Below are 15,158 nucleotides of genomic sequence, written 5' to 3'. Positions count from 1 at the left end.
TTCTAAAACAGTAAATCTTCGGGAGGAGGATAAACTGCTCAAAGACAAGTGCATCAGCAAAGACACTTAAGCATGATTTATGAGCGAGTCAATTACGCTCATACCGATAAAAGCCTCTCATTGAGAGACCATAATACTCCATTACAGTTCCTTTGTGTGTCTTTTGTAGCATTAAAGGGGCTGACATTTAGCCATGAAACAAACTAGGCATCACACACTAACTGTGTGGTCACAGCATGAGTAATCTATCTCTCTCTCTCTCTCTCTCTCTTCCCCTCCCTTTTCACTACATTTTTTAGTGTGTACAGTTTTGTCAAACAAAAATAAGTATGTATACAGCGCATATATATATATATATATATATACACAGTATATAACATAGAAAGTCTTACACAAATTAGATAGCGCATTTAACAGACTTAAGTCTTTGTTCCTCTGACTTTTTCTTCTAAAAAAAAAAAATCTTTTTTTTGAAGCTTTAAAAGAGACCTCAATGATGATTCAAATTGTGTCACACCAAAGTCTGCAAATCTATATTTTTTACTGTACCTAATTCTTCTAAAATAGATGGTTCCTTAGCTCTAATGTGTCAATTCACTTTTAAAGCTCTAAACAATTAAGCCAACAAATGTCTCAAATGTCTGTTTTAATTTCTCCTAAGGATTTTGAATGACGCAAAGCTGAGAAGCCTCCTGAGCAATAAAAAAAAAAAGCAACCTCTGACCAATAAAACCGTCTGTGCATGTGCGTCTAATAAATGCACAATGATGGAAAGTTCTCAACTAAATAAAATATGTCTGTACATTTCTTCCCTCCATATGAACCACAGAGTGAAAGTTGAAGTAACTCTTGTGACATTTCTAGACGGACACTTTCATGTGCGCTGAGTGAAAGGACCTGGACTGACAGAGATGACACAATCTCACTGGTGCGCCTTCAAAAGCACTGGAGACTTCACTTTAATTCTCTTCTTGGCAATAAGCCCTGCACATACCCAGAGGAATAATTATAATTTGAATTCTCAAGTGCAGGGCCAGGCTGCAGACTTAATTCATTATACACTCGGACTGCCTTCGCCTGTTACGAACGATATTATTGTTGAAAAATCCTCTGATAGCACACAAGTGAAGAGCCAAGTGATGATTGAGGGGGAAAATGTATATTTCCACATACATTCAATACATGATTTCTCAGTAGATATCAAGGGCTTGTTATTTATGATTATTGCAACCTTGAAGAAAAGTGGCTTTTTTTTTTGGAGCTGGTGCATTTCCATAGCAGAGGAATTTCTGATTTGCAAAGGGTGCTGGCTTTTCAGACCCCTAAAAAGACAGGCAAGGAGATTGAAAAGCTCGGGAGATGAGGCCTCTTTATTTTTTTAATGAAAGGCTGAAGAATATATTTTCCCACCCCCCTCGGCTTTGGGGCCGGCAAGGCAAGGCCAACTCATGTGGTACGCTGAGGAGGAGTGCGGTTTAGTCCCATTACAGGAAAGGGGTAGCACATAAACACTTGCGCACACACACACACACACACACACACAGAACCCCTTCTAACCCCCAACCAGACAGTAGGGACCGAAAAGGGAAAGAAGGGGAGGGGTGAGATGGCGGGGCTGTGTCTTGAGTGACAGCTTGTCACCGTGACGTCTTATTCCATCTCTGTTGTGGAGAAAATGAATGTCACCGCGCGGAGCCTTATGACTCGCTGTCATCTCGCAGGCGCTCACCTTTTATCAATGCTCTAAATAACATTTCAAGCCCACCGTCTCCAGCCGGACAATCCGGTCAGGGGACATTAAATCGGATGACTGTGAAATGTCATAATAAAAATGGAATGCTAACAGCTTCCACCCCCCTCTTCCCTGCCTCTCTCTTTTTGCTGCTCTCTCACTCCTTTCCTCCTACTTCCCATCCTTACACACATACACACACACACATTGCTTTACTTGTTCACATTTTGATTTGGAAGCGAGTGACAGGGCCAGAGAGGAATTGTGCGCCACCACTTCAGCAGAGGTCACCCTGGCCCTGATGCCCATTAACGTCCATTACACACGAGTCGCCCGCACTCACCTGACTACTATTAAAATGCATAATTTCTCTCAGCTTACAACAACAGCTGTGAAGTGCAGACAGATGCAGTCTTCCTCTCTGGGAATATTGGGAAATAACTGCTTAAAGACTAAGCTCCATGAGCGCTAAAAAAGATGCGATCGTATTTGAGGCTCATTCTTTTCATTTTTAAAATCCAGAACGACTCAAAGAATGTGATTAAATGCAAATCTATGAATGAAAATACAGAAATAAACTAATGTTTTGGAAACACCTCATAATAAGGCTAACATATAGTTATGAATTTATTAATGTGAATTAATGAATTCAATTAATACAATTATATTATAGTATTGTTCTTTGTTAATTCTTATAAATGAATACTTTTATTCATTCATTATTGTGATTAAATTACTATTATATTGTTCATTATTAGCTCATCAATAGTTGTATTTATGCATTTATTAAATGTAGATAAATGAATTATTATTATTACTGTTAATTGTTGGATCGTCAATTAATAGTTTATTATGCACTTATTAAAGGTAAATCAAAATAAATAAATAATGCATTATTATTATTTTGTTATTTGCTAGCTGGCCAATAAATAAATAAATAAATAAATATCAAATTAACATTACCCATGATTAATAAATGTTGTACAAGTACTGTTTATTTTAACTACTGCCTTAACTAATTCAACATATACAACCTTACTGTAAAGTGTTACCAATTTTCACCGATCTCATAAACAATTTATTGCGCGCACACAGAAAAATCAAGCCAACTCACCTTTAGGCAGAAATGTCTACATAAGCTAAATGAAAACCGAACATGAATTTTGCCTAGGCCTATGTCATGTAAAGCTTGTGGAGGAAATCAAAGAGTTGGAGATGTGGCATGACGTGCTGAATGACAGGTAAACGGCGACAGACGTCTTCATTCTGTGCCTTTAACAAACCTTGACAAAGCTCTTGTGCCCACACACCCTATATGCAAAGCACTGAAAGCCATCTGATATGCCTCCTCCACTTTAATGATGTATCTGAGCCTGGTGCAATGCTGCATTAAAATACTTAATTGTGTTCTATGCAACCCCCCCCAACCCCCATCCCCGGCAAGTGAGGGCATCCACAGTTTAAATTGGGAGCATCTGCAGTTTCACAGCATCTCTATACCTCCACCACCCAACCTCCCGTTCTTAAACACTTTATTTGTTTGGAGGCAGCCCCCCTAGCACTTTAACAGCCAGCGTTGATAACTAGTTATGGGTGGCTATTCGGTTATCCTCAGACAGCTGATCAAACAGCGATAGAGAGGTAGAAAACGTTGGAAGCCCACGCTCTCACTTGTGCCCCTGGCCCCATCACTTTCACGTACGGCTGGACCACCACCCTGCCTGGGATAATCTGTTTAAGGCATATTGTGCGGCACTAACACCGGCACTTTCTGTTATCTGCCACGCTTGATAAGGTACATCTCTATTAAATTCACTTCTGTGAACGGGTGTCAAGCAGGGAACGGGGAATATGCTAATAGTGGGGACAAATTAAAGTCTTTTTTTTTTAATCCACTGTCCCATCCTCCATTTAGCCCCATCTACTCTGGAGCATATCTGTCCCCATCGGACTGCAGGCTAGGGTGCTAATGAATGCCTGGATGCAGAGTACAAGGTGGGGGAGCGGGTGGGGAATGAGGGAGCGGAACATCTATCCTTTGCACAAAAAAAAAAGACTGGTGTTGTGCAAGGTGAAATAGCTTTTCTTTTCATTTTGCACACCAGCCCCTCCCATCTCAGCGACCAGTACCCCATCTCCCCCCCTCTTCCTTGTCAGAAGACACAAATTTCTCCTTCCAATTCTGATCCAACAGCTCCTCCTAGTGGACGTGGGGCGACAAGGTGGCGGCGCAGAGCATGATGCCGCTAGCCCGTAATGTGCACGGTTATGTAGGTCACCCGTCCGCCGTTTGGCCTGTGGAGTGTTTTCCACTGGTACTTAACCGAAGATCAAACACATCTCCCAGCATGACTTCCCACTTCAATTAGAGCAGAGTATTGCGCACAAACCCATGTTTCGCCAAGAACCAGGTTAGCGAAACACACTGCCTACGAAAGCAAAACTAAACACGTTGGGGCTCTAAAAACGGTTGCGACTCAAAGGCATCTTCTGACGTGTTACACCCCTGAGAGCAGCTGTATCGAGCAGACAAGAGTGTGAACAAAAAGTGGCCCTTTTGTTTCAGCCCTGTCCCTCGCTATTGGCATGTAAAGAGGTGGCGGAGAGCCGCGAACGAAGGGTTAATGGGCTAAAGACAAAGCGAAAGGCTGAGAGCATTGTGCTAGAGTGAGGACTGGAGGGCCTCGGGGCCATGATGGGCCAAAGGCCTCAGCATAGGGACACTGGGCTCCTTTCAGCCTGGGCCTTTCAAGAGCACACCCTGCCTGAAAAGAGCCTGTCACAGCCCCCCACTACTGCTCTCCTTCACAGCTCTCTATCCCAAATCAGCACCTCTCTCCCTTTCCTCAGAGAGCGGGGAGGCCCGATCCGTCTCTCTACAGGCCTGAACCAATCTCTGGCCCCCAGAGGTTGAGCGCTTTTCAAAAGGAGGTCATATCGCTGAGGTTCTGCCAGGTCTGAGAACCCAGCACCAACTGAGATGCAATTCAGCTCCATCTATGCATATGAGGCACATATACTCTGAGAGAGGACACTTCAATACGGTACTTTAACAGAACACTATTTTTAATGATATAGGGACAGAAAGTTTGGAGTAAATGATGAGGTGTCACTCTAAAACACCTACTAAATGACTCTATAGAGACATTTATCGAAAAATAGCATAAGCTTATCTTAAACCTGGTGATAATTATCAAAAACATTTAGACCTAGAACAAAATCTTCTTGAGAAAGAAGTCTCTTAAGATAAATTCAAAGAAGTTTGTAAAATTTTTCAAAATTCTTAAGATCTCAAATATTTTCTTAAAAGCATCCTGTTGTTTTGTTTTTTTTTCAAGAAAAATGATCATGACCGATTGTTTACATTACTGATCATTGGTGTCATTTAGTAAAATGTATTACATATAACTAGTGTTATGATGTGATGTTTAATATTTAAAACAACCCAATAAATTCATTAAACATTTTACCAAGCAAGCATGCTTGAGCTTCCCTTTACCATATCTGATGTGTGCGTTGATGAATGTTTATATGTGAAATTAGTTTTTCTCTTTATGGACTTTTTGAAGCGTAGTTTTTGAAGTGGTAGTTGCTTAGACTGTCAATGGAGGGACAGAAATTCCTTTTATAAAAAAAATACCTTCATTTGTGTTCCAAAGATGAATGAAAGCCTTGTGGGTTCAGACTGACATGAGGGTGCGTAAATGATGACAGGATTTTCATTTTTGGGTGAACTATCCCTTTAAGATGCTATTTAGCATGTTTATCAAGTCATAATTATTGCTGGCTGTACACTCCCAGTGTTATGAATGTAAGAGCTTTGTCCTTACATATCTGTGAAGAATCTCTTTCCTCTCACTGGGGTCGTCCAATATGTTGACAGACAGGTCAGCGATGGAGACAGCAGCAGAGGCTGTGAGGGTGACCAGCAGCACCAGCGTGCCCTCGCCCTCATCCAGAGGTATGTCCAGTCTGTGTGTGCACTCTTTTGACAGAAGAGAGAGGTCCACCTGGCACCTGAAACTCACACACACACACACACACCATCATAATCATCATATCACAAACATATATGTCTAACAGGTTTTCATGTGTAAGACAATAGAAAGACACAATAGAAAATAAAGAAACTGACATTGCAGTGAGAGAAACAAAGGAAAAGCTAGGCCTAAATCACCAGCATTGGGAGTAATCTAAACAAAATGTTAAACAAATGGGTATTTATTTTACTGAGGGCATCATGCTGCCTTTGAGAAATTAAACTACGTTCTATAATTTTTTTCCCCATCACTCGAACGGTTATACACTAATGTAATTTACTCAAAATCGTTATTTTGTAATGGAAATGACAGCAATGAAAATGCAGAAAGGACATTTGCACAAAAAATGGCTGTCTCCTTTGCTATGCTAAAGCAAACTTTATTGCTAGCATTTTATGTTTTCTAAATACATAAAGTACAATTACATACTACTTCTAAACTTTTGTCATAATTTGAGCAAAATCTGATACTTCATCTCAAGCTCTTCACTGACACTGTTCTCTCCTTGGTAAACAAGTAAATTAACTATAAATTGACAAAAATGTTGGTTTTGTTAAAAATGGCACTCTTGTTAAATGTGGCTCTTTCATTTGGTCAAAAACAAAAGTACAAATACTCTGTGAAGTTTAATGGTGGAAATTAAAAGTGATGTTGACATGACAGGTGAGTTTGTGTTGGGGAAGAAATGATTTAGTCATTTCCAAGTCAAAACTGAAATGTAAAGAATGTATTATGATTTAAAAGAAAAAGTTTTCTGAATGAAAGAACTATTCAGCAAGGATGGCTTAAAACTATCAAAAGTGGCAGTAAAGAAATGCATAATGTTACAAAAGATTTTTATTTCAAATAAATGTCATTCTTTGACCTTTCTATTTATCAAAGAATCCTGAAAAAAATTAGCATGGTCTCGACAAAACTATTAAGAAGCACAACTGTTGTCAACATAAATAATAATAATACTTTTTCAAAAACATAAAAAAAGAAGCTTTTGAAAGGTAGTGTATGGATGTGTAAAATTATAGTGGAACTGTATATGAGACCTACTTTAATGTGATTATTCTTTGTGATTATAAAAACCTGTTACGATTTATTATCGGATTTAGAAACTGATCACTTTTTATCAACATTCTCCAACACTCTAGTTTGCTACTAGAGAAGAAGAGAGAAAAAGTAAAGTGCAAGAGGCAGAAAGAAAGCACAAGAGAGACGGCTAAATAACTGCTAATACAGTTTGTTCTCAGCAAATATTTCATAAATATTCCTCTGCTTGTTCCCACTGTGACAATGTGTTTTTCTCTACAGGAACATCACTGGCTTCTGAAAGCTTCAATTGATCCTGAATGGGGCAAATAATGTGAACATCAGTGCTGAACAACTCAAGCAGATGAGTGTTTAAAGGGGGGAAATAGCCAATTACAAGAATGCCACCCGACCGATCCTGACATGCCACCTCTATGAACGACTGTAAGCTGGAGGACTGGTGTAGGGGACAGACAGGAAACTAAGTAAACTGCTGCCTCATTCCCACATCGCACAGCCATTAACTCTACTGTCACTTCTAATGGGGTTTTGTCAGAGGCTGAGTCTCTCGAAGACCCTCTAGACCCTCTTTCTTTCACACACACACACACACACACACACACACACACACACACACAGGAACTGTCTATGAGAGGACAGTTCAGACTGGAGCATGAATGACTTTAGCTGCGATATACAGCAAACATGTTATTTAATTGAGTGCAACATTCAGGCTCCCAAAACAAAAACTCCATTCAATTTCTCTATAGGGAAATTAATTTTTGAATAGACCTTTAAAGACTGCCTTACTGTAGGCTATACAAGGTTGTTAATCAATACTATTTAAAGTAGTTAGCCTGCATTATTTTAACTTACTTTTAAAAAATAATCATGTTTTACAGCAGAATTCAAGGTGAAAAACTACATTACAGAAAATCCCACTAATCAAAAGTCGAAACAAGCTAAATGCGGCAAAATATCTTGTTTGCTTCGCCCACTATGAAACATACAGTATAAACTTCTGAAATCAAAGCCTAAAATTTCACAAACAAAGAGTTTGATTTGTTTGTTTTTTTAACTCACAAATGGCAATTTCTCTATATTTCCAACTCAAAATATTTTAGGGCTTGACATAACTAGAAAATTGCATAGAAATGTCCAAGTTTTTAAATCTGTTTTAAGATTTATTTTGCATGACTTTCCCAGGTCTAAAAATCACGCTAAATGTCCATATCCAGGTTTTCAAACAAACAAAAAAACAAATACATTTGTTCAATTAAAATTATTTCTGAAAAATTATTTCAGTTTACTTCTTGATTTTTAGGTGTTTTAGTTGATTTAAAATCGTTTTTTTGTCTTATTTTAAATAATTAGAGTCATCTTGCAGCCCCTTTGGAAGTTTGCTGAGAGCCACTGCTAAAAAGCATAGTAAGTTCCTTTAAAAACAAATAGGTCTTTTTGACCCCCTCCTCATATTGCTGCAGTGAACATCATATCCTCATGTTTCCAAAAAGCTATAATATTTAAGGGATATAATTAATCAGATCAGACCATGAGAGCATGAGAATAACAAAACTCCATATAGATACACAATAAAAGCCAAGTGCATGACCAACCTGCCCATAAAGTCATCTTTCTTCCCAGCATCTTTGTCCCAGACGGTGACGTCAATGAAACCACCCTGTTCATCAAACAGGTGGAAGTCAAACTGCTCTCTCCACTGGGGGTTTAGTGTTTTTGGTATCGTCTGCACAGCAGAAAAGAAACACGCTCGATTAGAATTTACATTACATGAAAGAAAAAGTCTCAAATGAACAACAAACTACTGGAATACACAGCTCATGTGGACCATACCTTACTTTTGTACTTTTGATGTCCCATTCTGAATTTGACATAAGGGTCACTGAGGCCATTGGCATCCATAGGCTGGAGGTTATGGGCCTCAATGAGACTGATGCTAACTATGCCTCTCCACAGCTGAGCCTTCCTGTGAATGTCTGATAACCTCAGACTCTGATGCTGCAATGTGACACAAACACACACCCAGACACATACTCACGTCAGGCAGGATACAATCCAATGTGAAGAGAAAGTCAGTGAAATTACTAAAAAAGACGCAAAAAATTAAATGTGAACAGCAAACATTAATGTGTTTGTGGTCAAAAATGCAATGTACAAGAGTGCATTAAGGTCAGCGACATGAAAGACATATTTTGAGGTAAGAAAGGAAAACATAAACAGAGAGAATGCACAGCACTGCAAAAACAGAGACAAACACAGACATCAGCAAACACAGACATCAGTGTGTCAACGGTATCTTTCCTCAAGTAAAACATGAACATACGCTAACGTTACTGTGCAAATGTTTGAGGTCAGTAAGATTTTTTTAAATGTTTTTGAAAGAAGTCTCTAACACCGTGTCCTAACTACACGCGTCGCGAAGGTATCGACGGTATCGTCGATAAAAGGTATATTTTCCATGTTAATAGGAGTTTTTGTCTTAACCTGCCGATTCTATTTTAGAAACGGTTTCTGTTTTTCTGCGACGTCGCGGCTAGAACAACAAACACAAAGTGTGGCAATAATAAGCTCAGTAAGTTACAATGGATAATTCAGATCTTGAAATTAAACAACAAAGAAACAAGAACGTTCAAACTGTGAACAAACAAGTGTATTTTTGACAAAGATTGTTTAGTAACTTAGTATGTATGTTAATAATGTTTAAATGGTGTAATATTTGTGAATTTGATTCTGTACATTACTTATCCGTTTTCTTGCGCGTGCCGTCAATATTACTGGTGCTGTCGTTACAACCATGACCACAGTGTTTTGTTGTTGTTGTTTTTGCAGGATTCTTTGATTAATAGAAAGTAAAAAAATAAATAAATAAAAACAGCATTTCTATGAAATAGGAATCTTCTTTAATATTTTTAAAGTCATTACTGTCACGGATTACCAATTTAATTCATTCTTGCTGTATAAAATCCTACTGACCCCAAACTTTTGAATGGTAGGGTATGAAATAAACAACAGAAGTCTCCTCAACCTCTTCTAAGATCCAGACAGTCCACATATAGGGTGAATCTCATGAAAAAATATTTAGGTTATATTTAATCCACAATTAAATAAAAAAAAGTCAGTATTAATTTTGCAGAACAGAAAATTAAGCCTATTGTAGGAAGATTTTTTTAAAAAAATCAAGAATAAATTAAATGTAGTACAACAAATACTAGCATTATAAAAAAAAAATGTTTACCATATATTTATTTATGCCTTACAATAATGAGAGAATAAAAGACACTAAGTAGGGTTTAATTGTCCCAATTAAAGGGATAATTCACCCAAAAATAAACATTCTGTCATCATTTACTCGCCCTCAAATTGTCTCAAACCTGTATGAATTTCTTTCTTCTGCTGAACACAAAAGTAGATATTTTGAAGAATATGGGTAACCAAACAGTTGGTGGACCCCATTGACTTCCATAGTATGGAGGGGAAAAAATGATATGGAAGTCAATGGGGCCCATCAACTGTTAGATTACCGATTTCAAAATATCTTCGTTTGTATTCAGCAGAAGAAAGAAGTATATACGGGTTTGGAACAACTTCAGAGTGAGTAAATGATGACAGAATTTAACATTTTTGTGTGAACTATCACTTTAACATGAAAACAAAATTAAGATGCAAAAATGTTTAGTCTTAAAGTCCCACTATAGTCAATAATGGGATCCCTTAAAACTCATCTTTGATCACCAAAATTACATATTTAAAAGTTTTTTCCTTGAAAAAAAAAAATTCTTCATGTCTTAAAATAGCTTGAATGTAACTCCACACCCTTGCCTCATTCAGTATATGCAGTTCTATGAATATGCAAATTAGCCCCACCTCTACTCACTCACACCAGCTCAGAGATTTGCTCGTTGTCGATCACACGTTGACGTGATTGGTTACAAGGTAGTTTGTGACGTAAGAAACACCAGCGATTTCAAACCACGTTTTTTGAGACTGTCTTTGGTTCACTGCAGTTTTAAGGAGAAAATACTCAGCAATGGTGCCGACTTATAAATTTGCACATGGTTTGTCTTAAAGCATATTAAAAACACCACATAGACATACAAACAACATTAAAAGTTTGATTTTCACCACGGGGGACTTTAATATAGCCTGACTACGTCAGACTTCTTACTTCCGCTCAATTTCATTTCGCTTCTGTACTCAGTCTGAGACAGCGTAATAGCTTTCCATTTTCCTCCGGCCTGAAAACAGCCGGCCAATCAACGAACAGAGGGCGGGCTGAGAGCCGTGACGTAGACACTGATTGTACCGTGGATGCGTAGATTTACTTCACATAATCTGCAAAAGTCGTTCACAGCCATGTTCACTCCGGTATTTCGCTCGATGGTTTTGTTTTCGCATCATACTACATGTGTTTACAGTGGAAGTTAGATGCGGCTGAGCATGCGCATAACACGCGCCATAACCAAACGTTATGTGATTGGCTTACGGGAACCAATGATTTTAAACTTCAGACAAGCGCCTCCCCGCGAGAAAGAAAACGCTTTTCAATTATGCCATACCAGACTCTGTCTACGAAGCAAAGCGAAGTAGCAGAGTTTGGTAATTACCAGGCTAACTTTAATACACTTTACTTTGTGAAATTTAACTTCCCTCTCCGTAGGTCACTTTCGACATTGTGTCGAAATAGCGACAGTAGGGGCCGACTTGAGAGTCTCAAACATCTCTGATGTATTCAGAAAAAAACAATGGAATTGGCGTGTGGAATTTGCATGCCAGGCCACGCCCCCAGACATACAGGTATATAAGGCAGGCAGGCAGGCTTGCAAACACACATCAGCTTTGTTCTTCGGAACCTAAGCCAGCATCTTCTCGCAAGAGAAAAAAATCCATTTACCTCTGCAATAGAGCATCTACTGCTGGATTTCACCACAAAAGCGGTCTCTCTATTCAGGGTGTACAGATAAACGCTACCACCTGGTGGAACGGCCTGTAAAACTAATTCCTACTTAGGGATGAAGGCTTATAGTGCCGTTGGACAGGTCGCCTCTTCCCTGCATGTCATGGCGATCCTGCAGGTCCATCAGGCAAAACCTCTGAAAGAGCTGCACGAGGGTAGTGTTAAGCCGAGATTGATGCGGGAACTGTGTTTGCAACTGTGGTTGCTCTCAGAGCAACTAAAGTCACGACGCGGTCTCTCGGCCAGACGATGTCCACATTCATGGACCTAGAATGCCATCCTTGGCTAGCCTTGTAGAGGTGAGGGAGCTTGACAAAGTGCGCTTTCTCTACACCCTATCTCACGGGGTGGCCTTTTCACTTTCCTTCTCTAGAGGACTTTGCCCAGCAGTTCTCGGCAGTAGAAAAGCAGACTGAGGCGATTAGAATTATTGCCTCGGAAAGATGCCACGAGGCAGGCTCCTCTGCTCGTTGACGAGGGTAGCCAGGATGCAGCATTTCTACCACAGATGTCAAAAACAGTTGTTCCTCTGACACCTCTGGCGCCATCGTGATGGGTCATCAGAGCAATCACGATTCGGTGGCAGGCAAGCACACTGTCTTGGGTGCGGCGGATGCGGCCCTACTGGTGAAGGACGCAATAGAGCCTGTCCCTCCAGCCGGGATAAAGAAGGGGTTTTACAAAGCCCTTCCTTCATTGTACCGAAAAAAGGCGGTGGGTTGCGACTAATCCTAGTTCTGTGAATGTTGATTCGGATTGATTCGGATTGACGCAGAATTTTGTGGTGGCTAGGCCCGCATTTGCACCGCCATGCCTCGTGACAGTTCAAGCTGTGGTGTTTAGTATAGAGACCCCTTAGTGTCAGTATTTCGACACATCGTCGAAAGTTACAGACAGAAAGGGAATGTCTTGGTTACTGGTGTAACCCTCGTTCCCTGATGGAGGGAACGGAGACATTGTGTCCCTCCTGCCACAACTTGAACTCTCACTGAGGGGTTGAGATGCTGTCTTGGCTCCTCAGAACAAAACTGAAGTGTGTGTGCAAGCCTTATATACCTGTATGTTCGCGGGCGTGGCCTGGCATGCAAATTCCACACACCAATTCCATTGGTCTTTTCTGAATATGTCAGAGGTGTTTGGGACTCAAGGGTAACCCCTAGTGTCGCTATTTTGACTTTATTTTTTTGTCTCCGTTCCCTCCATCAGGGAACAAGAGTTACACCAGTAGCCGAGACTATAGCCGCTTTTTCACCGTCGGGCCAAACGGTTCTGAGAATGGTAAGGAACGGTTCCAGTTGTGTTTCCACTTGAGCCTGGTACTGTACGGCACACAACTACAAACCGTTCTCGGCCTGGAATTCTTTTAGAATCCGTGAAGTGACGTCACTACTCAGGATTGGTCACTTTGTCTGTTGCCTGGCTATCTGTTTCTCTGTAACTGGTTAAACGCGCTATTTGAGTGACGTAAACACAGTAAACCGTCACGTTACCTAGGCAATGACTGCAAGTTTGTATTACTTTCCAAAGAGCGGCAATTATCAGCCCCACAGTGGAAAATGAAACCGTAACCGTACCGGCTGGCCCGGATCGGCACGGAATGGAACGGTTACGAAATGAGAACCGTTCGACCAGATGGTGGAAAAGTGGCTTATTTCTCTCTTCTTCTTTTTTTTGCTGTTGAAATATGATTTTTTTGGGGATTATTCCAATAACTCCAAAGCAAATGCAGTCTTTGAAGCATCAGATATCTTCTTGACTTCAGCACACCAAGACACTTGCCAAACAAACTATTTTAACTGATATCTCTGTGCTTAATTAATATAGAGTCCTTATTAAAATGTTTCTTGTTTAAAATGCATTTCATTAAACTCAGAGTAAACCCTTTCTGAAAAAAACCCCCACACCTTTGATGTTAAAAGCAGGCAGCTAATGACATTCTCTCCAGATATTCGTACAATATGCTGACTCTACACAACCACTGTAAAGTGATTATGTTTGTGTTTGTGTGTGGGTTAACATGAGCATCCAGAGCTCTGCCAATGACACGGACCAAAAATAAGAAGCTCATTTTTGATGTGATGTTCCCAAATAGTGAATAAAAAGGCTGTATTATCTCACTGAAATGATACAGGGAGAAAAACAAAAATCATGAAGCAGATTAAGTCAAACTGGATATAAAAAATCTTAATTTTGACTAACAGCTGCGTTAGCATAAGTTTTGTTCTTGCACGAACTTCAGGGTGGAGTTTTCTTTAAATTCATACTGTATATCAGAGCAGAAATCTTAATTTTGGAGATGTATCAATTACAAATTGATTTGCATATACAGAGATCATCGTTTACAGTATTTTGGAAATGAAAGAGAAATAGGGAGTATAAATAGAAGAAACACCCTAGTGTGCACCGCAAGCAGTGTAAAAGTAGTTATCGTAGCGCTGTTACAGTATTCCCGAGTCCCAGCCAACATGGCCCACTTTGGAGTTTCAAAGGCTTGGGTAGGGTAAGCCTTTCAGCAGGACGTCCTTATCCACATGCTGGAGAGCCACTTTCATGTTTCTGGGCCTCTCTGAAAGTTGGGCTCTAACATTAGACTAAACAAAATAGGAGTTACTTGACCTCTGCTGGGAACATGCAGCTGAGAGCTGTGCATTTTGTTCTCTTGAGTAGCGCAAATCAATGCAACTAGGTTGCGTGTTAGAAATGTTTTAAACTGGGACTCCACTTGAAGACCACAAATTACCACTGAAACTAGGACTTTCACTTAGCAGGCAACAGAATGGTCTGCTTCACACATGCACGTATGAACCAGAGACAAAGAGAATATAGTACATTATTCCCGTCCCAGACCAACATGCCACTTTCATACAGTACAAAATCCATTCACAACACAAGGAAGAAAATAATATGGAAATAAATGTAAAACTATAACAGAATTTTAACTTAAAGATCAATAGTGAGGATGACAAGGAACAGCTTAACGCTTAAAAAAAAAAAAAGGAATATTTGATTATTACCTGTCAATCACTTTTATCTTTTTAACGCTTTACAATACAGATTGTTTCAAACAGTGATCAACAGGAAAATAATGATTCAGCCAGCTATTTTGAGAACTTTTTAAAATATTTACTCCTGAAAAATATTTAAGTGTTATTTTAGTATTATATTATATTATAATTGTATTAATATTTTTATATTTTCAGTTTAATTAGATTTTTTTTTTTAGTGCTTCAACTTACATTTTCTTCAGTTAGTTTCCAAGGCAACATTTCTGATTATAATCTAATATTTTTATTTTATTTTATTTCAGCTTTATTTAAATGTTAATCATTTTAGTTAATGATAAGATTTCATATAAATATATCAAGTTCAGAGACCAAAACTGTCATTTGGA

At 39.2% G+C, this 15,158-nt stretch overlaps 1 protein-coding gene across 9 annotated transcripts in view; it reads right to left on the bottom strand.

Moving 5' to 3' along the window:
* The window catches only part of mctp1a (multiple C2 domains, transmembrane 1a), a 187,207-nt gene that overhangs the window by 61,326 nt on the left and 110,723 nt on the right, over positions 1-15,158 (bottom strand). For all 9 annotated transcript variants that reach the window (XM_084412900.1, XM_084412902.1, XM_084412901.1 and 6 more), the window contains 3 exons: positions 8,647-8,811; positions 8,409-8,539; positions 5,563-5,749 (listed from right to left, as the gene is read on the bottom strand). In XM_084412900.1, coding sequence (XP_084269026.1) covers positions 5,563-5,749; positions 8,409-8,539; positions 8,647-8,811 — 483 coding nt within the window. The remainder of the gene's footprint in view (positions 1-5,562; positions 5,750-8,408; positions 8,540-8,646; positions 8,812-15,158) is intronic.

The sequence above is a fragment of the Rutilus rutilus genome (assembly GCF_951802725.1).
Source record: "Rutilus rutilus genome assembly, chromosome: 7".
Classification (NCBI taxonomy): Eukaryota; Metazoa; Chordata; class Actinopteri; order Cypriniformes; family Leuciscidae; genus Rutilus; species Rutilus rutilus.
The sequence above is the reverse complement of the archived record's forward strand: the minus strand, read 5'-3'. Positions and strand labels throughout refer to the sequence as shown.